General features: G+C 47.9%; 2 protein-coding genes and 1 long non-coding RNA gene across 10 annotated transcripts in view; 2 read left to right on the top strand and 1 right to left on the bottom strand.

Moving 5' to 3' along the window:
* Positions 1-77: 77 nt before the first annotated feature.
* MRPL49 (mitochondrial ribosomal protein L49) lies at positions 78-6,078 on the top strand. The gene is made up of 4 exons (XM_003419597.4): positions 78-207; positions 1,450-1,600; positions 2,431-2,555; positions 2,686-6,078. Exons 1-4 carry the CDS (start codon positions 130-132, stop codon positions 2,830-2,832), a joined length of 501 nt encoding a protein of 166 aa, XP_003419645.1. The 5' UTR covers positions 78-129; the 3' UTR covers positions 2,833-6,078.
* SYVN1 (synoviolin 1) lies at positions 5,077-11,278 on the bottom strand. Of its 6 annotated transcripts, none has more exons than XM_010599050.3 (15): positions 11,174-11,278; positions 10,007-10,155; positions 9,694-9,786; positions 9,454-9,606; positions 9,262-9,310; positions 8,757-8,860; positions 8,025-8,151; positions 7,829-7,928; positions 7,679-7,744; positions 7,469-7,585; positions 7,216-7,376; positions 6,797-6,925; positions 6,266-6,704; positions 5,267-5,418; positions 5,077-5,183 (listed from the first exon to the last, which is right to left on the bottom strand). In XM_010599050.3, the coding sequence occupies exons 2-15, from the start codon at positions 10,136-10,138 to the stop codon at positions 5,077-5,079; spliced, it is 1,929 nt and encodes a 642-aa protein (XP_010597352.1). In that variant the 5' UTR covers positions 10,139-10,155; positions 11,174-11,278. The 6 variants fall into 6 exon arrangements, with proteins under 6 accessions (XP_010597352.1, XP_023415375.1, XP_023415374.1 ...); XM_023559607.2 differs by lacking the exon at positions 11,174-11,278 and adding an exon at positions 10,971-11,165; XM_023559606.2 differs by lacking the exon at positions 11,174-11,278 and having other exon boundaries at positions 6,266-6,452; positions 6,537-6,704; positions 10,007-10,944.
* The window catches only part of LOC111753183 (uncharacterized), a 53,905-nt gene continuing 38,309 nt past the window's right edge, over positions 11,165-26,760 (top strand). For 2 of the 3 annotated variants that reach the window (XR_010322407.1, XR_010322406.1), the window contains exons 1-2: positions 11,165-12,002; positions 12,249-12,458. This is a non-coding gene — a long non-coding RNA (uncharacterized LOC111753183). The remainder of the gene's footprint in view (positions 12,003-12,248; positions 12,459-26,760) is intronic. The other variant, XR_002788070.2, reaches the window with a different exon arrangement.

The raw sequence follows: 26,760 nt of genomic DNA, 5'->3' as shown, positions 1-26,760 counted from the left end.
TTATGCTGCCCAGGGCGGTCCTGGCCCCGCCCCCTTGAGGCATTTTTCCAGTCCCAGGCTGCGCGCGCAGGAAGGGGCGGGGCCAGGCGAGTTGCGCGCGCAGGAGGCTAGCGCTGGTGGCAGGCCAAGATGGCAGCGACCCTGTTCCGGGCTTCCCTGTGGGGCTGGAGAACCGGCGTCCAGCCGAGCTGCGGGCTACGGTACCTGGTGAGAGAGGCCGAGGGCGGAGGTTTGGGTGTGAGGCTCACTGTTGTTCATTGTAAACTTAAAATTGCAGCAACCCTCACGGTCTTAGTTTTCTTGTCTGACTGGGGACACTTGACTGGAACTTAGGTGCAGGATCGAGAAGGAAGGTTACAGGGCCTGGAGCTTGGCTTCGAGAGCGTGGAGACTGGAACCAGGCAGGAGGGCAGACCGGGTTAGTCAGAACTGCCCAGGCTTTCGAAGGGGAAACCGTTCCATAGGGTAGGAGCCGGCCCCAGATCAATAGTGATACTTCTGGGAACTTACGGCTCTTGGTACACAGGCCACTTTATCCTGCTTCCCTGCGATGTTGTAACCCCCCTGGCCTGTCAGGACTCCAGGGTATCTGTTGGGAGAAGTATCCAAAAGGATCTTTGGGCTGAAAGGATGGGAGGACGAACTCTGGGGTGTGACCTTAAAATCAAAACCAAAATCATTGCCATTAAGTCGGGTCGATTCCGACCCATAACGACCCTATAGGACAGAGTAGAACTTCCCCATAGTGTTTCCAAGGTTGTCATCTTTAAGGAAGCCGACTGCCATATCTTTCTCCCGAGGAGCTGCTGGTGGGTTCAAACCACTCACATTTAGGTTAGCAACGAGTGCTTAACCACTGCTCTACCAGGACTCCCTAGTGTCACCTTAGGTAGTGTTAGTTTTTGTTTTCTAAATGCCTTGATCTTTCTTGGATGTAAAAAGGGGTAATAAAATGTCTTACTTGCCGAGTTGAAAGAATTAAGTGAAAACAATGCCTGTAAAGCACTTAGTACAGTGCTAAAACTTTCCAGGAGGGGGGTCCCATTGTATGAGCATGGGTGGGGTATTATCAGGATTGCTGTAGATGCCCAGAAGTGCAATATTTCGACAGAATGTTCAGAGAAACTTTAAAATACTGGAAAATGTCATATTGGTCAGACTCGGTTAATTGGCTTCTCAGAAGTACATACATCTTTTTTGTAAAGGGAGGCAGGTCTATCAGAGTGCTTGGCTTTTTCCAGTTCCACATGTACTATGCCCTCTGGCCAAGGTCTGGTGCTTTTCTATCTCCAGCGTTTTCTTGATGCCATTCTCTCTGCCTATAGGATTTTCTTTCTCCACTTACTAACGTTCTGCCCATCCTGTGGTGGGTGATGAGTAGGTGGGTGGGTAGCAGACTGGCCGATGGACAGATTTTTTTGTGCGTGTGTTTTCTTTTTTTTGCTTCAGAGCCAAATCCAGGGGCCTCCTGATTACCCCAGCTTTGTGGAATCCGTGGATGAATACCATTTTGTGGAGCGCCTGTTACCCCCTACCCGCATCCCAGAGCCCCCAAAGCACAAACATTATCCCACTCCCAGTGGCTGGCAGCCCCCGAAAGGTGAGCTGGGTGATGGGAGTGGCTTGAAGGCTGAGGGAAGTATCCTCCCCAGTGGTCTGCCTGCCTCACTAGCAGCTGAGGCTCTGGACTCCTCAGTGGGTTCCAGATGTGTTGAGATCCCTCAGGGCTAGCACCTGTCGCATGGCAAAGGGCAGGCCCAGGAGTGAATCTGTTTCACTGGTAGCCATCCACACTATTGGGATAGGGACCCTCTCAGATGGAGAAAAGTGAAGCATATTGAGAAGACCCAAGAACTTGGGTCCCCTCCCCTCAGTAGGCCTTATTCCATAATTGAGAACACAAGCTTGGGAGTTTGGCAGTTCTGGGTTTGAATTTGGCCCTGTTCTTCACTGTTGGTGTGACTTAGTCACTTAGTTTCTCCCAACCTCACTTTTAGCAAAACCGGGATAATACATCTGCCTGGCACATAATGTACTTCATGTGGAGCCAGCATACGGCAGGTGATCAGTGCCTGTAAATCCCCTTCCCTTTGTGTCAGAGATTGATTTTAGCCTCCCTGACCCAGTGGAGTAGGGCAAAGATTGGCCCCCGGGGGACCCAGAAGCCATGGCCCTGACTTCATTTCTTCATTCACTCCATAGATACTTGTTGAGCCCCTGCTTGGTGCCAGGCTCTAAGCTAGGCATTGGCGTACCCGTGTGAATCATCTGGGCCTGGCTCTAAGCTTAGGGAAAAAGGAGGCTCTGGCCTGGAGTCTGGAGGTACCATAGTACAGTTGGGTGCACTGATCCTCTGAGGGGAAGGGCCATTGGCTGAGGTGGGGTGAGGGTTGGGAAGAGCTGGCTTACTGCTGTCCCTCCCTGTCACAGACCCCCCACCCAACCTGCCCTACTTTGTGCGGCGCTCTCGGATGCACAATATCCCTGTCTACAAAGACATCACACATGGAAACCGCCAGATGACCATGATCCGGAAGGTGGAGGGGGACATCTGGGTATGTGGTTCACGGTCTGGTCCTGACTCTTTCAGGACTGAGGGGGCGGGAGCCCAGGAGTCTGGGACTGCCTTCCCTGTCCCCAAAAGGGAGGGGCTCTGGCTAGGCCTGATTGGTTGTTTTCCCTCAGGCCCTACAGAAGGATGTGGAGGATTTTCTAAGGCCACTGCTGGGAAAGACACCCATCACTCAGGTCAATGAGGTGACCGGTACCCTGCGGGTCAAGGGCTACTTTGACCAGCAGCTCAAAGCCTGGCTCTTGGAGAAGGGCTTCTGAAACCCAGCTGAGCAGCCTGCATGACAGCGTCCTCTACAGACTGGAGTCCAGGGGACCCCGGGAAGGGATGGGTGCTAAAGCTGCTGGGAAAGGGGTACAGAGACCAAGGCTAAGGGCAAGGGCCAGCAGGGTGTGAGGGCAAAGGGCCTCAGGGTTAGGCCTTATTTGCATAAAGGGAGAACCGGGACCCTCCACCCATGTGTCAGGACTGGGGAGGGCTTTCTGCTTTGGAGACCTGCCAGGAACAGCTGAGCTAATGGCTTGTTCCTGCTTTCCCTTTATTAGGGCTCCTTGGGCTCAGCTATTTAAATTCTGGGGTGGTGGTGACAACCTCTCTGGTGGAAGGAGTAGCCCACCAAGTTTAGAAGGGGTAGCACAGGGCAGACCAACTGGCTGCATTTATTTCCCAGCCCTCCCGAGCTCACTGCTGCAAACATTCTCAAGCCCCTGCCCTAGGCCAGACCTGACTTAATTGGAGGCTACAGACAGTACAGATGACTCAGACATAGGTCCTGGAGATCTTAGAGTCCAGGTGCACCCCTGGGCATGAGAGGTAGAGGGCCCAGCCAGGGTCTCTCTTTCCATTCCAGAGCAGCAGAGTAGGGCCTGACCAGCTTTCCAAAAAAAACAAAAACCTGTTGTCTGGAAACTGAAGCTCCAGCAAATTGTTTGCTTTGGTTGGCCTGGCCACAAGGGGGTGCTTGGGAGTTCCAGGAGCCCAGCAAGGGTGGACAGGGATTTTGCAGGCAGGAAGATGGCCTTTTGCCCTTGCTGTCCCATTCCACCCCAAGCCAGCTAGCTTTCATACTTGTCTAAGCCTGAGTTCCATCCCGACCCTACCCCAGCCCATCCTAGCATCCAGCTGGCTAAGACACAGTTCAGATCCTGGCTCCAGTACTTGATCTCTGACCTAAGGCAAGATACTTAATCTCTTTGGGGCTCAGTTTCTCCCAGTGGAAGACGGGTATATCTTAGTAGTTTAATGATCAACACTGTCCAAGGACAGTGATGTGCCCAGGTTTCCCTCCTGGAAACTCCAAGCCATTCTCCAGTCTACAGCCTCAGCAAAGAAATCGGGGCCCAACAAACCGATCTTATGACACCAGCCCCACCAGTTGTTAATGCAAGTTTTTATTTGGCCGTATATACCATTTAAGCTATTAAAATTTGTACAATATTTACAAATTAAATAATTATCTGAAACTGTCTCCAGCAACTCTTGTAACACAAAACTGAGGGGAAAAAAGACAGGTAGGCAGGCCTGGGCTCCTGTGGTCCCTCCCTGGCCTGTAGCCTTTTCTCAACTGGACAGACCAGGAGCCTGGCACTCTTGCTCCTCCTTCCTGGGGTCAAGCATTCAAATTCAAAAGACAACGTTTAAGCCAAAAGACACTAGGAAGGAAGGAATTCCAATTCTTCTCAAAAAGTCCTGCAGGCCGAGAAGTGGCCTTCCTTCCAATGATGCTGGGGCTTGCAGTGGTTAAGAGCAGACACTAGTCCTCAACCCGCAGGGAGGCTGGGCAGTGGCTGCTGGATGAGACTAGGTCAGTCTCCATTGGAGAAGCGGCATGGGAAGAGGAACCTGGGGGATGGGCGGGGCAGGGTCCCTCAGTGCTTCCTGCCTGCCCCCCACCCCCAGGCACTCCTTTCCCTGAGTTGTGTGGTTGCCAGTAAGACATGGAAATGCCACAGGGCATAGAGGGCACAGCCAACCACCACAAGCGGTTTCCGGGGAGATGGGGTAAGAAAAGGAAATCAGTACCAGTCTCGGTGGGTGGGCCAGGAAGCAAGATCCTGGTCAACCTCCCTCCAGCCCCTCTGGAGTCCACACTGAGGAACGGGAGCGAATACTGTTGGGCACTGCAGCGTGACTCCACACACACAAGTAGGGCTCAGAGGGGCTGCCCCTTCTCCCAGAAAGGGATGGGAAGTAAGAGCTTCACAGAGGCGGAGCCTTTCTGCCCTCATAGCCCAGCCAGGCCCCAGCAGAACACAGGGCTGAAGAGTGGGAGGAGGGCTGGGACTGACCCAAGATCCCCACGGCTGCCTTGGACCATATGCCTGGAGTCAGCTGGGGACTCAGGCCTCTTTCTGCTTGGCTAGGGGAGGCCATCTCCTCATTCTCAGAGCTGGGGGTTACTTCTCCCTGGTGCAGACAGAGAGGGAGCTGGCACTTGGTGGCAGGACGTGTTCCAGCGAGGGCTGCTCAAGAGAGCGGGGGCAGGGACTGGGCCTGGGGCAGTGTCAGTGGGCAACAGGGGACTCCAACTTTTGTAGGCGGCGGCGGCGGAGCTCAGCTGCATCAGGTTCCCCATCTTCCGGCAGCTCCTCAGCGCCCACTGACTCTGGAGCTGGGGACAGAAGAGTCACAAGTGGAACCTGAAGCGTTCATTCCCCTCCCCCCGCCCACCACCCAGAGGCTGACCACACGTACCTGGAGGCTTTTCAGTCTCAGGGGCTGGTGGGGAGGCTCCTGGGGATGGAGTGGTGGCCTCGGAGCTGGGAATGCTAGTGGAGGAGGCAGCAGCAACATCTGTAGGGGCAGCCTCCTCAGTGGGGCTGACTGATGTGGCAGGCCGGGGGGGCCTAGGAAGAGGAAAGAGGTGGGTGCTCCCATGGCATCCTGGACTGGGCTGATTCTCCCGGCCCTTGGTGAGCCTGGCAGGGCAGAGTCCACCACTGATGTGCCTAGTGACCAGCAGACACCAGGAACCTGTACTGACTGGATTCCTGGATGGGGCAGCTCAAGGGCTGAGTGGCTACAGACCACACACACAGATGGTGAGCCACTTGTGGGCAGGGGCCTTGTTCACTGTTAAGCTGTACTCTTCACTCTGGGGTGCCAGGCATCTTAGAGGGTAGCCACCTGTCATGTACCCACTGAGTAAGTCAGAGTGCTCAGCCTTGGCTTCCAGCTCCACACAGCCTGGGCTGTTACCGCGGATGCTAGGCACCCTGTACGTGTTATCACAAGCAGGAATTACAGCTCTCTTGTCAGCTAGGGTCATGGAATCACAAAGCCAGCAAGTTTGGGGATCAGGACTAGACCTCAGGCCAGGGTGGCTCCAAATGACTATTATTTGGTTTCCCATTCCAGGGGCAGTGATCACCAGTCACAGTGTCACCGTATGTAGCAGGGTGTTACCTGAGGAACAAGCACTAGGATTATAAATGATTTGACTTCAGAAAAATACAAACACGATTCCAGACCAGCGCTCTAATAAACATCACTCCCACTTCCTTGCATCCAGACATGCTTTCTGGAGTGGGAGGAGAAAAGGCACTGGAAGTCATCAAGAATGCCCGAGACCCTGGGATTCCAGACAGGTGTCACAGGTTGGCAGGGGGACAAAGGCCAAGAGCCGCTGCTGGGGCCGCCTCCTGGCAGCTCCACGGGCATCCCCAAGCACACCCTGTCCCCTGTGAGACGCACCCTAGGGAGGAGAGCACAGTGAGGTACTGGTTGATCTGCAGCATAGCAGCGTCCAGCAGCGTGTGGATGTTGCGCAGGCTCTGCAGCCGGGCCTCCAGGTGCTGCCGCTCATGGCCCTCCAGAGCCCGCAGCTCCTCCGGGGTCAGCCCAGCAAAGCCCGCAGGGGGCACGGGCATTGGGGGGAAGGCTGGGGAGAGGCAGTAGCTCAAACTGGCTGCTGGGCCTGGCCCACCCTCCCCGTCCAGAACAGCCCAAGAGCAGCCCAACTTACCAAAGGGGGGAGGCAGGGGCATACCCATCCAGGGGGGAGGGAAGGGGAAGCCTGGGGTGGGGCCAGCCTCAGGGGCAGGGACAGAACCAGGTGCCGGGGCAGAGGCACCAGCAACAGTAGTGCCAGCAGCTGTGGTTGTGGCTGCTCCACTGGGCCGAGAAAGGGCAGCTGAAGAACAGGAACGAGAAGTCAGTGAGTACTGCAGGGTCTCTGATTCTGTCCCCTGCACCCCCAGCTGTCACACTACCCAAAAGGCTTACCTGCACTCGTAGATGGAGGGGCCGCAGCCTCTCCTGAGCTGGGAGGAGGTGGGACAGGTGGGAAGGGGCCCATGGGGGGCCACAGAGGGAACATGCCAGGAGGAAAGGGAGGCAGGAGACCCTGGGGGACTGTGGAGAGAGAAGGGGATGAAAGAAAGCCAAAAAAGAGACAGAGCCAACTCCCAGGCAGGTCTTGGCTGTTGGGGGCTGTCTGAAGCCCCAGGCCTCTGAGCTTGCCTCCACCTCAGGAGAATGCCTCAGAATTGCTATTGTCCCTTTCTGGTCTACTCGCCCCTCCCACCCATACTGTGAATTATTGGAAGGCAGGGACTGTATCCCGTTCACCTCAGTGTCTCCCACACCCCGCCCAGGGTGAGGACCAGTGGTGTGTCAGATGGCCAAATGGGGAGGGCACTCACAGTTGGGCTGGGGCAGGAGTGGTGCGGGCTGGGGGGCGGGAGGTGGCCCCTGGTCTGCAGGCTCAGGGGGTGGCGGTGACTGGGCTGGCAGCGATGCCCGAAGGACGTCCATGCGGCAGGTAGGGCAGGTCTGCTGCCTCTGGAACCAGGAACGCAGGCAGCTGGGGGCCAAGAGCAGGCAGTGGTCAGCAGGTCCCCAGGGTCTGTCTCCCAGGCCCATCGTTCATGTGCAGGCTTTCCAGGGCCCTCCCACCTGGTGTGGAAAATGTGGTTGCAGGGGAGCCTCTTGGCGCCAGTCACCATCTCTTCCCGGCAGATGATGCAGACGTTGTCCATTGCCTGGAGTTCCTCTGGGGTGGCGTCTGGGTACCTGGTTAGGACCGGGGACATGTCAGGACCAGAACTGCAGGCAGGGGGTACCCAGGGCAGAGCTTGGGAGAGAAGCCAGGACAGGCCCACTTACAGTGTGTTCATGTTGCGGATGGCTCGGCGAGACATGATGGCGTCTGTCACAGCTTTCTTGAACTGCCTGAAGGGACAGTTTGGGTGAAAGGAGGGGGAGGGGAGGGGTCAGGTAGGGGCGGCAGGGGGAAGGGGGCAGGGCTGGGCTCACCTCATGGCCAGGTACATGGGCCGGATAGCAAAGAGTGGGAAGGTGTGCACCTTGATCATGATGGTCATGAAGGCCATATACAGCAAAACCTTGATGAAGCCTGGGTTTGGGGAGATGCAGAGAACAGAAGGTCACCAGCCTTGGAAACAGAGTCTGGGACACTGGTCCAGGTCAGGGGGGTCCAGGATCCTCTCACCTGTGAACAGCTCCGTATAGAGCATGTACACAGCCTTGTTGTCCCAGGGGTTCTCACTCTGGAGGTCCACGGAATGCAGCACGTATTTGATGAAGATGGTGAGCACCATAGTCATCAGGATGGCGTACTAGAGGGAGGAGCATAGGGCATTGTTCCAGCCACACTCTGCTACACCCAGGCCTCTGCACACCAGGGTACGAGGGTTCCAAGCACAGGATCTGGATACAGACAGCTGGGGTCCTCTCGCTCCTCCGCTTACTAGTTGCTGTGACTTTAGGTAACTCACTGAACCTCTCTTATCCTCAGCTGCTTGTCTGTCAAATGACAGAATTCACTGTTCCTTTATGACAACATTTTGCCAATTAAAATAAGCAAGTCAGGTGCTCAGTACAGGGCCTGGCACATGGTAAGCACACAACAGAAAGCAAACAGATGTGAACTGTCATCTTTGAACACTGTCTCTCTGCCAGGGCCACGCCTCCCCAATTGTCCATCAAGTTAATTCTCTCCTGTCCATCAAGTTAGCTCTGGCATCACCTCCAGGAAGCCTCCCCTGAGCACCCAGGCCAGACTTCTCCATGCCGCCTCTTTTTGTGTCTTCCCCAATTACCCAGGAGTGGGGGTGGGGGGGCTGGGCACAGAGCAGGTGCTTAGTAAGTGTTTGTTGGGTTATTCAAGGCACATAGGGTGTCACCTCAGGCTTGTCCCTCCGACCTCCCAGGGCAGTTTTACCTCAAAGCCAAACACCAGCTGTACAGAAGCCCCACGGGTCAGGATGCTGTGATAGGCATGGCTGACGAAGAGGAAGTCCAGGATACCCAGAAGGAACATGAGGGCTGTGGGGACCCCCCAAATGGGGGGTGGGTGGGGTCAGCCCAGGGCCTGACAGTCACTTCCTGCTCTAGTTCGGCTCCAACTCCAAATCGACCATGGCCCCAGCCATGGTGGTCACACTCCACCAAACCCAGCCCCCTGGGAACTCCAGTTCTGCTTCAGGGAACACTAGGGCAGCCCAAGCTCCAGGTGAGCAGAGCTGAGGGCCCAGGCAGTTAGGCCCTGGAGTGGAACGGGGCAGAGAGACATGCAAATCAACTTCCTAAATTATCTTTCCTGTCCAGCTGCGGGCCGAGGGGGTAGCCTGTGCTCTGGGGTACAGGCCCACAGTTAGTAACTTCTCCCGTTCCAATCCTCCATGTGCCTCTTCTCCCTCCCCTCACTTCCCAAGAATCTCACTCACAGACAATGCGGCAGTGAAAGAGCCAGGAGATATTGGGGCTGCGTTCCATCTGAGGCAGAGCAGAGAGGGGGTCTATCAGGGAAGCTGGGGTTCATCCCACCTCCATAATCCAGCCTTCACTCCTCCACAAGCCTGCCCACTGGCCACTCCCTGGTTTCTATCTGTTCCAGAGAAGCCCCTGACCAAACTCACAAAGTCCACGCGGTCCTCAGCCAGCCAGTGAAAACACTTCAGGAAGAGGAGGAGAGTGAAGAGCGCAACAAAGCGAGGGCTGAAGTCGTCCCGGAAGACGGTGAAGGCCAGACAGGTCTCAGTAACAGCGTACCAGGAACGTTCCAGGAGGTGCTGAGGATTGAGCAGGGAACGCTGTGGAACCGTCCTTTGGCTTGCCCAGCTCCCTGCCCCTCGCCTTTGGGGCTGCTGCCATCTTACCTCCATCTCTGCTGCTCTCAGCTGCCCAAAGAACACCTTGCCCATCACCTTGCCCAAGAGGAAGACAAGGACGAAGGCTTGGATGTACAGGACCTAGGGGTGGGGAGAGGCTATGGTCTGAAGTCACTGTCTCCCCTCTGCCTGGAGCTCCTCATTCAGGAACCTTCCTACATCCCCATCACAATTTATTCAAAGTTAAACAGCTAGTGGCTACTTCCTCTCACCCCTACTTACCTGACCTCTAGCCCCGCCCCCAACCCAAGCGACTCCTCCTTCCCTTCCAAGGAGTTCCTCCCCTGAGCTCTGAACTCACTGCCATGCTGGGGCTGGACTTGGTCAAATACACCACAGTGGGGTAGAATTGGTGCTTGAGGTAGTAGGCATGAGCCACCACGGCCCCGGTCAGCGCCAGGCTGGCCGCCATCATCACTGCGGTGCGGAACATTGCCCTGGCCCGGAGACCTACATGGTGACAGGAAGGCAAATAACTCAGGTGATACCCCTGGTGTGCAAGCCTAGCACAATATCTGACACACATGAGGACAAATAACCAAAAAACGGTTGCCGTCGAGTCGGTTCCGACTCATAGCGACCCTACAGGACAGACTAGAACTGCCCAATACGGTTTCCAAAGAGCACCTGGTGGATTCGAACTGCCGACCCTTCGGTTAGCAGCTGTAGCTCTTAACCACTATGCTACCAGGGTTTCCAATGAGGACAAATAGGAAAATGAAAAATTTCACTTCACCCCCGCAGATCAACAATAGTCCATACTCCCCCAGGGTACAGATAAGAAGCTTGCGACTGGGAAGGGTTAAGTGATCACACTGACGCAAGGCCTGGAACCTGGGCCAGTCTTGCTTCAAATCTAGGGCTCTTTCCACGGTGCCTGCCAAGCCGCCTCCTTCCGGGAGGTAATGAGGAAAGGCAGACTAGTTGGAGAAGGAGGGAACTGCCACAGCTGGCCCTCAAGTGAAAATGCCGGGGTGGGCTGCGAAAACCACCGGATCTGCTCTAGAGGCGGGAACGCGGGGCCCGGGCAGGGAGGAGGCAAGGCGCAGGGGCGCAGCCCGACAGGCAGCAGCGCCGGTGACAGCTCTGCCAGGGTGGGCAGCTCGGACGCGCGCCCTGCAGGAGTGGGCGGGGAACGTCAGCCCGGAATCCTGGCTCCCCCCAGACCCGTGGCAGTGTCAACTCTGGGCACCCGAGAAACGGCCGCCGGAAGGAGTGCAGCGGCTGGACTGAGGGGGGCCCGGGTCGCCCTCGCAGCCGCGCACCTGTGAGCGCCAGGAGTTGCCAGAGTCGCAGGCGAGGGCCCAGCCTCCGGAGCGCGGCCGCGCGGGCGCCTGAGGTCTCCAGCCAGCTGACAGGCCGAAAGCGGGCGGCAGGGCTCAGGGGGCGGGCTGACTTCAGAGGCCTCGAGGGGAAAATCCAGGCCGCGACCCCGACCCCAACCCAGGCCCGACGCCAGCTCACTCACCAGCAGCTCAGCGCCGCGAGGCCGCCCAATCCCGCGACTGCGGCGGCCGCTCTGGTTAACAACACTCCCACCCCCTGCGAACCGGAACTTCGAGGGGTAAGACACCTCACTTCCGGCGGCGCGGGGCGCGGCGTGGGTCGTACCAAGTGCTCTCAGCTCTTGTCTGTCCCGTGCACTCTCCATGGTTCCAGGGGCAATGGTCTCACTGCAGCTGGTTTTCTTGTGCATAAGAGAGGGTTTAGCAGAAGATGCGAGCGGTAATCGGAGCGGATCAGGGCAAGCCGGTGGTTCAGGGTCCCCCTATTTATTAGTCACAGATGGTATCGTCTCCACCTCTCTGAGTGGACAACCTAGCGGAGGACTTTAGCTCTCATAGGGGCTGGGTGGTTGGTGGCGCACTGTGGGGCCGTACCACTCGGAGGGGGGAGTATGCAAAGGACAGACTTCACATGTGTCAGAGAAAGAAAATGTTTTAGAGCCTCCTTCTAGAGCGATTCCTAACAGTTTGATAAACAAGGTGCTTTTCAGGAGAACTGGGTGCAGAAAACAAAAAATTATTTCCCCCACGCCCTCCCCCAAGTTGTGTGAGAATGAGTTGGGTTCCCGTGGCTGCTATTGATTGGTCGCAATAGAGTTACGCGGACCAATAAGAAAAAGAAAGGAAAATTGCTGATTGTTAAGACCTCGACTGGTAACCAAAAGGCCTGTAGTTCGAGTCCACCAGCCCCTTCTTGGGAACCCTGTGGGGGCAGTTCTACTCTGTCTTATAGGGTCGCTAAGAGTCGGAATCGACTCCACGGCAACGGGTTTTATAGGAAGAGAAAAGCAGGTGAGTAGTTGCCAGGGACGGAAGGCAGCGTTGCCTCCGACTGGGTCCTACCGGAGCTAGCATGGAGTGGGGAAAGTGCAGTCCCAGGGCCAGTGATATTTATCTGCCCTGGGGGAACGTTTGCCGCGCCTCGAAAGGGAGGGGACAGTCAGGGACTGGGGAAGAGACTGACCTTTAATTCCAGCCAACCTTGGGACTGGAGTGTTCTCTGCAAAAGGATTGACTTTTCCCTCCCCGTTTCTACAGCTTTGCTCTCCATGTATTGTTCAAGGAGCCCTGGTGGCAGCAGTGGCTAAGTGGAAACGTCAGCGGTTTGAACGCTCCAGCCCCTCTGCGGTGAAAGATATGGCAATCTGCTTCTATAAAGATAACAGCCTTGGAAACCCCGTGGGGCAGTTTTACTCTGTTCTGTGGAGTCGCTGTGCGTCGGAATCAACTCGACAGCAACGGGTTCGGGTTTGTATTGTTTAGTACTGGGCCAGAGCCACAGCTCCCACCAGTCTGGGCTGCGGGGTATTTCATTTTATGTCTGGGTCACAGCCAACCCAGTCAGCTCATTGACAGAATGCCGCTAATACCCCCACTTTGTGCCTCATCATCTCATTTAACTTCCAATCATCAAAGTCTTATGAACCAGGTGATGCTAACCCCACTTTATACGTAGGACAATTGAGGTTCAGAAGTATAACAAGACCTGTCCTGGGATTGGCGCCTGGTCGTTTTGACTGGACTTGGCCATGCTGTTAGGTCTCAGCCACCTTCAGCACCACTCGTTGGCCATTTCAGGGTCTTTGGGTTTTACCCTGAGTAATACAAGAAGCATCAGAGGGTGTTGAGCAGAGGTGTAACCTAAGTCTGACTTAGGTTTAAGAGGGTCTTTCCAGATTCTATGTAGGGGGATAGGGGCAAGGGTGAGAGCAAGGAAGCCAGTTAGGAGGCTTTTGTAGTACTTTTGGCAAGAGGTGAAGTCCACTTGAGTCTACCTCCTGATTGTCTCTAGAATTCACCCCTTCCTTTCTATCTTCACTGCCACCGTCCTAGTCCAGACCACCATCATCTCATGCCGAGGTAAATGTGATAGCCACCTAGCTGCTCTCCTTTCCTATTCCTTCCTCCCAGCTTAGTATCCACACACTGGCCAGAAAGCTCCTCCAACACCTCAGCTCCCATCTTGCCTCTCTTTTGCACACTCTGCCCTCCAGGCATATTGAACCTTCTTTTGGGGACCCTAGACATACCATACATCCCATTCCCCAAGGAGGCCCCTTGCCTTTTTTTTTTTTATTAACTTTTATTGAGCTTCAAGTGAACGTTCACAAATCAAGTCAGTGTGTCACATATAAGTTTATATACATCTTACTCCTTACTCCCACTTGCTCTCCCCCTAATGAGTCAGCCCTTCCAGTCTCTCCTTTCGCCCCTTGCCTTTTGAATAGGCCTTTGCTCCTCCCAGGAACATCTCTTTTCTCAAGTATCATCAGAGGAAGTGTTCCCTAACTCCTCAGTCTGGATGGGGCCCTCTTCTTTGTGTTCCCACAGCGCTCTATGCTTCTCCCATCATGGCACTTAGTACCCTGTCTTGACATTGACTGTAGACGTGAACCTTTTCTTCATAGACTGCTGAGGTCAAGGACAGGGGCGTGAGTCTCCCCTTCCTATACCTACCTGGTACCTGGCGACCTATTAGATTACAAGACTCAGCTTTCTTGGTTTGCCTAATTCTTACCCTGAGGATCCAGTCTAGGTACCACCTCTTTGTATTAATCCTTCATGACCTGGGTGAGGTAAGTGCTCCACCTCTATTCTTTAAAGCACCTGGAATTTCATAGCACCCAAGTCATAGCTGGAACACTTTAGTTAAACTTCTCTTTCCACGGGCCTGCCTACCATAACCAGAGTCAGAGCACCTAGAGGACAGGCCATAAGAGATATAATGCTGCAACCTTGATGCCACCATGTGTCCAGCAGAGTTTGATGGATCACCACCTCGATCTCTGTCTCACCTGACTCTTTGAGGTCTGAAGAAATCTGCAGCTAGGGCTTGTGTGTCTGGCTGAGAAGTCTGGCTTCTCTGTACCCCAGGTTTTCAGAAGTTGAAACTGCTCTGAAGCTGGATATTGGGATGGACCAGCAGCTGTGGTCATGTCTCCCTGACCAACTGTCTGGGCTAGCTTTGCTCTCTGAACCTGTGCCTGGTCCAGTGTCCATGGAATCTAGCCATCCTCAGTAGTCTGAAGAGCAGGGCCTGGATATTTCTGAAAGACCTCCTCTCTCTTGTCCTCCAACAGGTTGACATCCAAAGAGCTCCAAGAACAGGTCCTCAGGCTTCCCAATGATATAAACTTACCAGGCAGCACAGTGTGACCTGTATCTAGAAGAGAAGTCAATCAGCAGAAACAGAATGACGTTGATCAGTAGCATTAGCATCAGTAAACAAAGTTGTTAAAACAGCTAGCATGAGTATACAAGGAAACTCTGGTGCCATACTGGTTAAGTGCTACGGCTGCTAACCAAAGGGTCGGCAGTTCGAATCTGCCAGGCGCTCCTTAGAAACTCTATGGGGCAGTTCTACTCTGTCTTATAGGGTCGCTGTGAGTCGCAATTGACTCGATGGCACTGGGTTTGGTTTGGTTTTTTATGAGTATACACAACATGTTCAAGAGGAAAACGTGAGATAAGAGGGAAATTGTGATATGGATTGAATTATATCCCCACAAAATATGTGCTGTGTTTGGAGCCCTGGTGGTACAGTGGTTAAGAGCTCAGATGCTAATCAAAAGGTTGGCATTTGGAATCCACCAGCTGCTCCTTAGAAACCCTATGGGACAGTTCTACCCTGTTCTGTAGGGTCCCTATGAATTGGAGCTGACTGGACAGCAATGGCATATACCTGTGCTTGTAATCCCATTTGGGAATGGGCTGTATCCGTTATGTTAATGGGGCAGGATCAGTGTAGGATGTATTTTGAGTCAATGTCTTTTGAGCTGTAAAAGAAGTTAAACAAGCCAGCAGAGGAGAGATGGGGTAAGATAGATGCCAGGACGTATGGAGATCTCCAAGGAACCCAGGAAGCAGAAGTTGAGTCAAGGACCTTCTCCAGAGCTCAATGGGAAAGCCTTCTCCTAAAGGTGGTGCTCTGAATTCAGACTTCTAGCACCTAAACTGTGAGAAAATAAATTTCTGTTTATTAAAGCCATTCATTTGTGTCATTTCTGTTACAACAGCACTTGATAACTGACCCAGAGAGAAAAAAAGACTCAAAATTTTAGAGATAAAAATAATACCAGAGATAAAAAACACATTGGATGAGATTAATGCAGTTAGACACCAGAGAAAAATAAAGATACATGAACTTGAAGATGCAATAGAAATTATCTAAAAGGAAACACAGAGAAAGAAAAGACAGAAAAAAAAACCAGAGCATTAGCCGTAGTGGAACAATCTATAGTGTTCAAATTGGACGCCCAGGAGGAAAAGAGAGAGAAGAGGTCAGAAAAAATATTTGAAGACGTGACTAAACACCCTCCACCAGACTGAGTCCAGCATAACTAGATGGTGCCCAGCCACCAACTACTGCTCTGACAGGGATCACAATAGAGGGTCCCAGACAGAGCTGGAGAAAAACGTAGAACAAAATTCAAACTCACAAAGACCAGACTTATTGGTCTGAGAGAGACTGGAGAAACCCTGAGAGTATAGTCCCTGGACACTCTTTTAACTTAGTACCAAAGCCATTCCTGAGGTTCACCTTTCACCCCAAGATTCGTTGTTGTTGGCAGGTGCTGTTGAGTCGGTTAGAGCCCATTGTTACAACCACTGTGTCAAGCCATCTCATCGAGGGTCTTCCTCTTTTTCGCTGACCCTCTATGTTACCAAGCATGATTTTTTTCCCAGGGACTGGTCTCTCCTATAAAATGTCCAAAGTACATGAGACTAAGTCTCACTATCCTTGCTTCCAGGGAACACTGGATGTATTTCTTTTAAGACATACTTGTTCGCTCTTCGGTCAGTCCATGGTACATTCAATATTCTTCCCCAACACCATAATTCAAAGGCATCAATTCCTTGGTCTTCCTTATTCATTGTCCAGCTTTCGTATGCATGTGAGACGACTGAAAGTGTGATGGCTTGGGTCAGGAGCACCTTAGTCCTCAAAGTGACATCTTTGCTTTTTAACACTTTAAAGAGATGTCTTGCAACAGATTTGCCCAATGCAACCTGTCATTTGATTTCCTGACTGCTACTTCTGTGGGCATTGATTGTGGATCTAAGTAAAATGAAATCGTTGACAACTTCAACCTTTTCTCCATTTATCATGACATGGCTTATTGGTCCACTTGTAAGGATTTTTGTTTTCTTTATGTTGAGGTGTAATCCATACTGCAGGCTATATATCCTTTGATCTTATCAGTAAGTGCTTCAAGTCCTCTCCACTTTTCAGCAAGCAGGGTTTTGTCATCTGTATATTGCAGGTTGTTAATGAGTCTTCCACCAATCCTGATGCCCCGTTCTGCATAAAGTCCAGCTTCTTGAAATATTTGCTCAGCATACAGATTGAATAAATTTGGTGAAAGGATACAACCCTGACCACACTTTCCTTGATTTTAAACCATGCAGTATCCCCTTGCTCTATTCAAATGACTGCTTCTTAGTCTAAGTACAGGTTTCTCGTGAGTACATTGAAACGTTCCAGAATTCCCATTCTTTGAGATGTTATACATAATTTGTTATGATCCAATGCCTTTACATAGTCAAGAAAACACAAGTAAACATCTTCCTGGTATTCTCTGCTTTCAACCAGGATCCATCTGACATCAGCAGTGATATCCCTTGTTCCACGTCCTCTTCTGAATCTGGCTTGAATTTCTGGCAGTTCCCTGTTGATGTACTGCTGCAACTGCTTTTGAATGATCTCCAGCAAAATTTTACTTAGGTGTGATATTAACGATATTGTTCTATAATTTCCACATTCTGTTGGATCACCTTTCTTTGGAATGGGCACAGATATGGATCTCTTCCAGTCAGTTGGCCAGGTAGCTGTCTTCCAAATTTCTTGGCATAGACGAGTGAGCACTTCCAGCACTGCATCCCTTTGTTGAAATATCTCGAGTGGTATTCCGTTAATCCCTGGAGGCTTGTTTTTGACTTCTTCCTTCAGTATCATTGGTTCTTGATCACATGCTACCTCCTGAAATAGTTGAATGTCAACCAGTTCTTTTTGGTACAGTGACTGTCTGTATCACTTCCATCTGGGTTTTTTTTTTTTTTAATTTTTATTGTCCTTTAAGTGAAAGTTTACAAATCAAGTCACACTGTCATATAAAAATTTACATACACCTTGCTGTATACTCCTAGTTACTCTCCCTCTAATGAGACAAAACACTTCTTCTGTCCACCCTCTGTTTCTGTGTCCATTCAGCCAGCTTCTGCCCCCTCTGCCCTCTCATCTCCCCTCTAAACAGGAGCTGCCCACATAGTCTCATGTGTCTACGTGATCCAAGAAGCTCACTCCTCATCACTATCATATTCTATCTTATAGTCCAGTCCAGTCCCTGTCTGAAGAGTTGGCTTTGGGAATGGTTCCTGTCTTGGGCTAACAGAAGGTCTGGGGGCCATGATCACTGGGGTCCTTCCAGTCTCAGTCAGACCATTAAGTCTGGTCTTATGAGAATTTGGGGTCTGCATCCCACTGCTCTCCTGCTCCCTCAGGGGTTCTCTGTTGTGTTCCCTGTCAGGGCAGTCATAGTTGTAGCTGGAGACCATCTAGTTTTTCTGGTCTCGGGCTGATGTAGTCTCTATTTATGTGTCTCTTTCTGTCTCTTGGGCTCATAATTACCTTGTGTCTTTGGTGTTCTTCATTCTCCTTTGCTCCAGGTGGGTTGAGACCAATTGATGCATCTTAGATGGCCACATGCTAGTGTTTAAGACCCCAGACGCCACTCGCCAAAGTGGGATGCAGAATGTTTTCTTAACAGATTTTATTATGCGAATTGACCTAGATGTTCCCTTAAACCATGGTCCCCAAATCCCTGCCTCTGCTACGCTGGCCTTCGAAGTGTTTGTTTTATTCAGGAAACTGCTTTTGGTTTAGTCCAGTTGTGCTGACCTCTCCTGTATTTTGTGTTGTCTTTCCCCTTCCTGAAATAGTTCTTGTCTACTACCTAATTAATGAATACCCCTCTCCCTCCCTCCCTCCCCCATCTCGTAACCATCAAGGAATATTTTCTTTTCTGTTTAAACTGTTTCTTGAGTGCTTATAATAGTGGTCTCTTACAATATTTGTCATTTTGCAGCTAACTGATTTCACTCAGCATAATGCCTTCCAGATTCCTCCATGTTATGAAATGTTTCACAGATTCATCATTGTTTTTTATCTGTGTGTAGTAATCCATTGTGTGAATAGTCCATCATTTATTTATCCATTCATCCGTTGATGGGCACCTTGGTTGCTTCCATCTTTTTGCCATTGTAAACAGTGCTGCAATGAACATGGGTGTCTAAAGGCTCTTATTTCTCTAGGATATATTCCAAGGAGTGGGATTGCTAGATCATATGGTAGGTCTATTTCTAGCTTTTTAAGGAAATACCAAATCGATTTCCAAAGTGGTTGTACCATTTTACATTCCCACCAACAGTGTATGAGTGTACCAGTCTCTCCACAACCTCTTCAATATATTGGTTATTTTGTGTTTTTTGGATTAATGCCAGCCTTGTTGGAGTGAGATAGAATCTCATTGTAGTTTTGATTTGCATTTCTCTAATGGCTAATAATTCTGAGCATTTCCTCATGTATCTGTTAGCTACCTGAATGTCTTCTTCAGTGACGTTCCTGTTCATATCCTTTGCCCATTGCTTGATTGGGTTCTTTGTCTTTTTGTAGTTGAGTTTTTGCAGTATCATGTAGATTTTACAGATCGGACGCTGATGGGAAATGTCATAGCTAAAAACTTTTTCCCAGTCTGTAGGTAATCTTTTTACTCTTTCGGTGGAGTCTTTGGATGAGCATAAGTGTTTGATTTTTAGGAGCCCCCAGTTATCTAGTTTTTCTTCTGCATTGTTAGTAACGTTTTGTGTACTGTTTATGCCATGTATTAGAGCTTCTAGTGTTGTCCCTATTTTTTTTTCCATGATCTTTATCGTTTTAGATTTTATATTTAGGTCTTTGATCCATTTTGAGCTCGTTTTTGTGCGTGGTGTGAGGTATGGGTCTTGTTTCATTTTTTTGCAGATGGATAACCAGTTATGCCAGCACCGTTTGTTAAAGAGACCGTCTTTTCCCCATTTAACTGACTTGGGGCCTTTGTCAAATATCAGCTGCTCATATGTGGATGGATTTATGTCTAGATTCTCAATTCTGTTCCACTGGTCCATGTATCTGTTGTTGTACCAGTACCAGGCTGTTTTGACTACTGTAGCTATATAATAGGTTCTGAAATCAGGTAGTGTGAGGCCTCCCACTTTGTTCTTCTTTTTCAGTAATGTTTTACTTATCCAGGGCCCTCTTTCCCTTCCATATGAAGTTGGTGATTTGTTTCTCCATCTCATTAAAAAATCTCATTGGAATTTGGGTCGGAATTGCATTGTATCTATAGATTGCTTTTGGTAGAATAGGCATTTTTACAATGTTGAGTTTTCCTATCCATGAGCAAGGTATGTTTTTCCACTTATGTGGGTCTCTTTTGGTTTCTTGCAGTAGTGTCTTGAAGTTTTCTTTGTATAAGTCTTTTACATCTCTGGTAAGATTTATTCCTAAGTATTTTATCTTCTTGGAGGCAACTATAAATGGTATTGATTTGGTGATTTCCTCTTTGATGTTCTTTTTGTTGGTGTAGAGGAATCCAACTGATTTTTGTCTGTTTACCTGGTATCCTGATACTCTGCTGAACTCTTCTATTAGTTTCAGTAGTTTTCTTGAGGATTCTTTAGGGTTTTCTGTGTATAAGGTCAAAAATGTCATCTGCAAATAGAGATACTTTTCTTCCTTACCAATCTGAATGCCCTTTATTTCTTTATCTAGCCTGATTGCTCTGGCTAGGACCTCCAGCACAATGTTGAATAAGAGTGGTGATAAAGGGGATCCTTGCCTGGTTCCCGTTCTCAAGGGGAATGCTTTCAGACTCTGTCCATTTAGGATGATGTTGGCTGTTGGCTTTGTAGAAATGCCCTTTATTATGTTGAAGAATTTTCCTTCTATTCCTATTTTGCTGAGAGTTTTTATCATGAATGAGTGTTGAACTTTGTCAAATGCCTTTTGTGCATCAATTGATAAGATCAGGTGGTTCTTGTCTTTTGTTTTATTTATACGATAGATTACATTGATTGTTTTTCTGATGTTGAAGCATCCCTGGATACCTGGTATGAATCCCACTTGGTCATGGTGAATCATTTTTTTGATATGTTGTTGAATTCTGTTGGCTAGAATTTTGTTGAGGATTTTTGCATCTAAGTTCATGAGGGATATAGGTCTGTAATATTTTTTTTTTTTGGTGGTGTCTTTACCTGGTTTTGGTCTTAGGGATATGCTGGCTTCATAGAATGAGTTTGGGAGTATTCCATCCTTTTCCATGCTCTGAAATACCTTTAGTAGCAATGGTGTAAACTCTTCTCTGAAAGTTTGGTAGAACTCTCCAGTGAAGCCATCTGGGCCAAGGTTTTTTTTGTTGGAAATTTTTTAATTACCTTTTCAATCTCTTCTTTTGTTATAGGTTTATTTAGTTCTACCTCTGTTTGTATTAGTTTAGGTAGGTAGTGTGTTTCTGGAAATTCATCCATTTTTTCCAGATTTTCAAATCTGTTAGAGTATAATTTTTTGTAGTAGTCTGATATGATTCTTTTAATTTCAGCTGGGTCTGTTGTAATATCGCCCATCTCATTTCTCATTCGGGTTATTTGCTTCCTCTTTTGTTTTTCTTTTCTCAGTTTGGCCAGTGGTTTATCAATTTTGTTAATTTTTTCAAAGAACCAGCTTTTGGTCTTGTTAGCTCTTTCAATTGTTTTTCTGTTCTCTATTTATTTTAATTGTGCTCTAATTTTTATTATTTGCTTTCTTCTGGTTTCTTTTGTTGCTCTCTTTCTATTTGTTCAAGTTGTAGGGGTAATTACTTGCTTTTGGCCCTTTCTTCTTTTTGTATGTGTGCATTTATTGAAATAAATTGACCTCTGAGCACTGCTTTCGCTGTGTCCCAAAGGTTCTGATAGGAAGTGTTTTCATCCTCATCGGATTCTGTGAATTTCTTTATTCCATCCTTAATGTCTTCTATAATCCAGTCATTTTTGAACAGGGTATTGTTCAGTTTCCAAGTGTTTGATTTCTTTTCCCTGCTTTTTGTGTAATTTGTTTCTACTTTTATGGCCTTATGGTCAGAAAAGATGCTTTGTAATATTTCGATGTCTTGGAGTCTGTAAAGGCTTGCTTTATGACCTAATATATGGTCTATTCTAGAGAATGTTCCATGTGTGCTGGAAAAGAAAGTATACTTGGCTGCTCTTGGGTGGAGTGATCTGTATATGTATATGAGGTCAACTTGGTTCACTGTGGCATTTAGATCTTCTGTGTCTTTATTGAGCTTCATTCTGGATGTTCTGTCTTTCACCGAAAGTGGTGTGTTGAAGTCTTGAAATCTCCTACTGTTACGCGGAGCTGTCTATCTCACTTTTCAGTGCTGTTAGAGGTTGTTTTATGCACCTTGCAGCCCTGTCATTGGGTGCATAAATATTTAATATGGCTATATCCTCCTGGTATATTCTTCCTTTAATCATTATGTAGTGTCCTTCCTTATCCTTTGTGGTGGATTTAACTTTAAAGTCTGTTTTGTCAGATATTAATGTTGCCACTCCTGCTCTTTTTTGATTGTTGTTTGCTTGATATATTTTTTTCCATCCTTTGAGTTTTAGTTTGTTTGTGTCTCATGTGTGTCTCTTGTAGGCAGCATATAGATGGATCATGATTTTTTTATCCATTCTGCCACTTTCTATCTCTCTATTGGTGCATTTAGTCCATTTACATTCAGCATAATTATAGATAGTTATGAGTTTAGTACTGTCATTTTGATGTCTTTTTTTACTGTGTTGTTGACAGTTTCTTTTTCCCACTTAATTTTTTGGTGCTGAGTGATTTATCTTTATATAGTTTCTTTTCCTATTATGCGTTGTTGTTGATTTTGTTTTTGTCGAGTCTGTATTTTTTTCCTGTATTTTATTTTGATGAGTAGGATTGCTCAGCTCCTTTGTGGTTACCTTAATATTTACCCCTATTTTTCTAAGTTTAAACCTAACTTTTATTTCTTTATATCGCCTTGACTTCCTTTCCGTATGAAAGATCTATGACTACATTTCTTAGTCCCTCCTTATTGTTTTAATGTTATCTTTTCCATAATGATATCGCTGTTTCCCTGTTTTGAGCGTTGTTTTTAACCTTGATTTATTTTTGTGATTTCCTTGTTTGGGTTGACATCTGGTTCCTCTGTCCTGTGTTCTAGTCTTGGGTTGATATCTGAAATTAATGATTTCCTAACCAGAGAACTCCCTTTAGAATTTCTTGTAGTTTTGGTTTGGTTTTTACGAATTCCCTAAACTTCTGTTTATCTGGAAATATCCTAATTTCGTCTTCCTACTTAAGAAACAGTTTTGTTGGATATATGATTCTTGGCTGGCTATTTTTTCCTTCAGTGCTTTATATGAGTCATCCCATTGCCTTCTTGCCTGCATGGCTTCTGCCGAGTAGTCCAAGCTTATTCATATTGACTCTCCTTTGTAGGGGACTTTTTGTTTATCCCTAGCTGCTCTTAAAATTCTCTCTTTATCTTTGGTTTTGGCAAGTTTGATTATAATATGTCTTGGTGATTTTCTTTTGAAATCTACCTTATATGGGGTTCAATGAGCATCTTGGATAAATATCTTCTCATCTTTCATGATATAAGGGAAGTTTTCTACCAGCAATCTTCAACAATTCTCTCTGTATTTTCTGTTATCTCTTCCTATTCTGGTACTCCAATCACTTATAGGTTATTTTTCTTGATAGACTCCCACATGATTCTTAGGATTTCTTCATTTTTTTTAATTCTTTTATCTGATTTTTCTTTGAATATATTGGTACCAAGTGTTTTATCTTCAGCCTCACTAATTCTGCCTTCTACTGCCTCAATCCTGCTTCTCTGACTTTCTATTGAGTTGTCTAATTCTGTAATTTTATTGTTAATCTTCTGAATTTCTGATTGCTGTCTCTCTATGGATTCTTGCAGCTTATTAAATTTTTCATTATGTTCTTGAATAACGTTTTTAATTTCTTCAACTGCTTTATCTGTGTGTTCCTTGGCTTGTTCTGTGTTTTGCCTGATCTTGTTCCTGATGCCTTGAAGAGTTCTGTATATTAATCTTTTGTGTTCTGCGTCTTGTAATTCCTGGAAGATTCCTTGATTCTTTGTTTTGAGAGCTTGTCGAAGTGATCATGGTCTGTTTCTTTATGTGATTTGATATTGACTGTTGTCTCCAAGCCATCTATAAGTTATTGTATTAGTTTGTTTGCATACTGTATCCTAGTTTCTTGCTTTGTTTTGTTTTGATATGCCCTAATAGGCTGCTTGAGTGAGCTAGCTTGATTATTTTCACTTTTGAAGCTCTAACGTCCTGTCACCAGATGGCTAGAGCTGTTACCGAGTATGTGAGCCTAGGAGTCCGTTCACTTTCTTGTATGGATTCAGCTCATGTGTCTAGGTAGTTGGTCATCAAGTGTGTGGTACAGGCTCTGTCCTACAGTCTTAGAGGAGCAGGGGTGATTGGTGTAGTTACACGTATCTGGTTGCAGCAGAGGGTCACACTCTGAATAAGGCAGGAGGCTGACAACCATCCCCTGAGTGTCTGTGAGGAAAGCGGATCCCAGTTCCCCAGAGCACACAGGTGGGTGGGTTCTGCAGCCGGACCATGGGAACCCAATGCTTTTGGTTGTAAGGACTGGGAAGTACCACTTATCCTTGGACCACTGTCACGGGTGGCTAGGTGATGTGGGTGGAACCACCAGTCCTTAGGCCCCCGATGTGGGTAGGTGAGGACCCTGTTTAATAGGCAAAGCTGTATCAAACACCCACCTCTCCACTGCACAGTCGAAACAGTTACAGCTTGCCAACAATGGCCTATTCTCCTGAAATGGGCCCACACAGGTCCACGCAAGGGTGAAAGGTATTCAAAGTCCATGGACCATTTGCACCTGGACAGGAGCTATTTCTGTCCTGAGTTCCCCAGCTTAGTGGAGCTAGCAGATTATCTTTTCCCTCAGCTGTGAATTAATTCCTTCTCCAAGGCCGGTAGAATGGCTCATAGAGTGCAGCAGGACCTATCTCAGGCCCTGGGAAATCGACAGCCACTGAAGCCAGCTTGGGTGCTGGGCGCGCAGTAAAATAAACGCAAGTACTTAGCTTTTGCTGAGAGCACCGTTCTTTGATTCTGGAGATGTGAGTAGGCTGTGTGGCTCACTGTCTCTCCCAGAGGAAACTGCATCTGAAATGCTACCACCAGCCCCAACGATTCAGGTCTGGCAACTCCTTGCCACTTCTGAACCATCTCTCTCTCCCCCTGCTGCTCAGTCTGTTTTCTAACTTTGCCTTTGATGTTCAGGGCTCCTAGCTTGTCGTATATATAACTGTTTCACTTGTTTTTTGGGGTTGTAAGAGGGATTACCGGAAGCATCTGACTATTCCGCCCTCTTGGCCCTGCTTCTTCCATCTGCTTTTGATGCTTCCTGCGTTATTCAATATTTTGCCCATAGAATCCTTCAAAATTGCAACTCGAGGTGAATTTTTTCTTCAGTTCTTTCAGCTTGAGAAATGCCAGGAGTGTTGTTCACTTTTAGTTTTCTAACTCCAGGTCTTTGCACATTTTATTACAGTATTTTACTTTGTCTTTCCAAGCTGCCTTTTGAAATCTTCTGTTCAGCTCTTTTACTTCATCATTTCTTCCATTTGTTTTAGCTATTCCACATTCATGAGCAAGTTTCAGAGTCTCTTCTGACATCCATTTTGGCCTTTTCTTTTTGTCCTGTCTTTTTAATGACCTTTTGCTTTCTTCATGTATAATGTCCTTGATGTCTTCCCACAACTCATCTGGTCTTCGGTCATTAGTGTTCTATGCATCAAATATATTCTTAAGTTGTTCTCCAGATTTACATGGGATATACTCAAGGTCGTGTTTGTGGCTCACATGGACTTGTTTTAATTTTCTTAAGCCTTCAACTTGAACTTACATATGAGCAATTGATGATCTGTTTCGCAGCCAGCCCCTGGCCTTGTTTTGATAAATGATATTGAGCCTTTCGACTGTCTCTTTCCAGATGTACCTGATTTGATTCCTGTGTTTTCCATCTGGTGAGGACCACAAGTTTAGTCATCTTTTATGTTGTTGAAAAAACATATTTGCTATGAAGAAGTCATTGATCTTGCAAAAGTTTGTCACGTGATCTCTGATGTCAGTTCTATCACCAAGGCCATGTTTTCGAACTACCAATCCTTTTTCATTTCCTGCTTTCACATTCCAATCACCAGTAATTATCAATGCAGCTTGATTGCGTGTTTGGTAATTTTCAGAATGCAGAAGTTGGTAAAAATCTTCAATTTACTCTGCATTGACCTTAGTGGTTGGTGCATAAATTTGAATAATAGTATTAACTGGTCTTCGTTGTTGTTATTAGGTGCCATTGAGTTGCCTCCGACTCATAGCAACTCTATGTACAACAGAACTAAACACTACCTGGTCCTGCACCATCCTCATGATTGTTGTTATGCTTGAGCCCGATGTTGCAGCCACTGTGTCAGTCAGTTAATCTCCTTGGGGGTTGTCCTGTTTTTCTCTGACCCTTCACTTTACCAAGCATGATGTCCTTCACCAGGAACTGGTGCCTCCTGATAACATGTCCAAAGTATGTGAGACGAAGTTTTACTGTCCACACTTCTAAGGAGCATTCTGGTTGTACTTCTTCCAAGACAGGTTTGTTTGTTCTGTTGGTGGTCCATGGTATATTCAGTATTCTTCACCAGCACCACAACTCAAAGGTGTCAATTCTTCTTCGGCCTTCCTTATTCATTGTCCGGTTTTTACATGTATATGAGGAGATTGAAAACAACATGGTTTAGGTCAGGTGCACCTTAGTCTTTAAAGTGACATCTTTGCTTTTTAACACTTTAAAGAGGCCTTTTGCAGCAGATTTGCCCAATGCAATACATCCTTTGATTTCTTGACTGCTGCTTCCATGGGCGTTGATTGTGGATCCAAGTAAAATGAAAACCGTGACAACTTCAATCTTTTCTCCATTTAAAATGGTGTTGCTTATTGGTCCAGTAGTGATGATTTTTGTTTCCTTTATGTTGAGGTGTAATCCACACCAAAGGCTGTGGTCTTTTATCTTCATTAGTAAGTGCTTCAAGTCCTCTTTACTTTTCGCAAGCAAAGTTGTGTCATCTGCATAATGCAGGTTGTTGATGAGTCTTCCTCCAATCCTGATGCCCCATTCTTCATATAGTACAGCTTCTCAGGTTATTTGCTCAGCATACAGATTGAATAAATGTGGTGAAAGGATACAACCCTGACACACACCTTTCCTGACTTTAAACCATGTGGTATCCTCTTACCCTGTTAGAATGACTGCCTCTTGATCTATGTTCAGGTTCCTCATGAGCACAATTAAATGTTCTGGAATTCCCATTCTTTGAAATGTTATCCATAATTTGTTATGATGCACAGTCAAATGTCTTTGCATAGTCAGTGAAATACA

This window comes from Loxodonta africana, chromosome 7, assembly GCF_030014295.1.
Source record: "Loxodonta africana isolate mLoxAfr1 chromosome 7, mLoxAfr1.hap2, whole genome shotgun sequence".
In the NCBI taxonomy this organism is placed as follows: domain Eukaryota; kingdom Metazoa; phylum Chordata; class Mammalia; order Proboscidea; family Elephantidae; genus Loxodonta; species Loxodonta africana.
The sequence above is the reverse complement of the archived record's forward strand: the minus strand, read 5'-3'. Positions and strand labels throughout refer to the sequence as shown.

Excerpts from the sequence above, each read along its gene's own strand:
- MRPL49 (XM_003419597.4), top strand. The coding sequence starts at position 130 with ATGGCAGCGACCCTGTTCCGGGCTTCCCTGTGGGGCTGGAGAACCGGC. Across the intron at positions 208-1,449 it reads GCTGCGGGCTACGGTACCTG|AGCCAAATCCAGGGGCCTCC; the intron begins GTGAGAGAGGCC and ends TTTTTGCTTCAG. Across the intron at positions 1,601-2,430 it reads TGGCTGGCAGCCCCCGAAAG|ACCCCCCACCCAACCTGCCC; the intron begins GTGAGCTGGGTG and ends TCCCTGTCACAG.
- SYVN1 (XM_023559605.2), bottom strand. The coding sequence starts at position 10,231 with ATGTGTGTCAGATATTGTGCTAGGCTTGCACACCAGGGGTATCACCTG. Across the intron at positions 8,152-8,756 it reads AGCTGGTGTTTGGCTTTGAG|TACGCCATCCTGATGACTAT; the intron begins GTAAAACTGCCC and ends TCCTCCCTCTAG. Across the intron at positions 7,586-7,678 it reads ATCCGCAACATGAACACACT|GTACCCAGACGCCACCCCAG; the intron begins GTAAGTGGGCCT and ends GGTCCTAACCAG.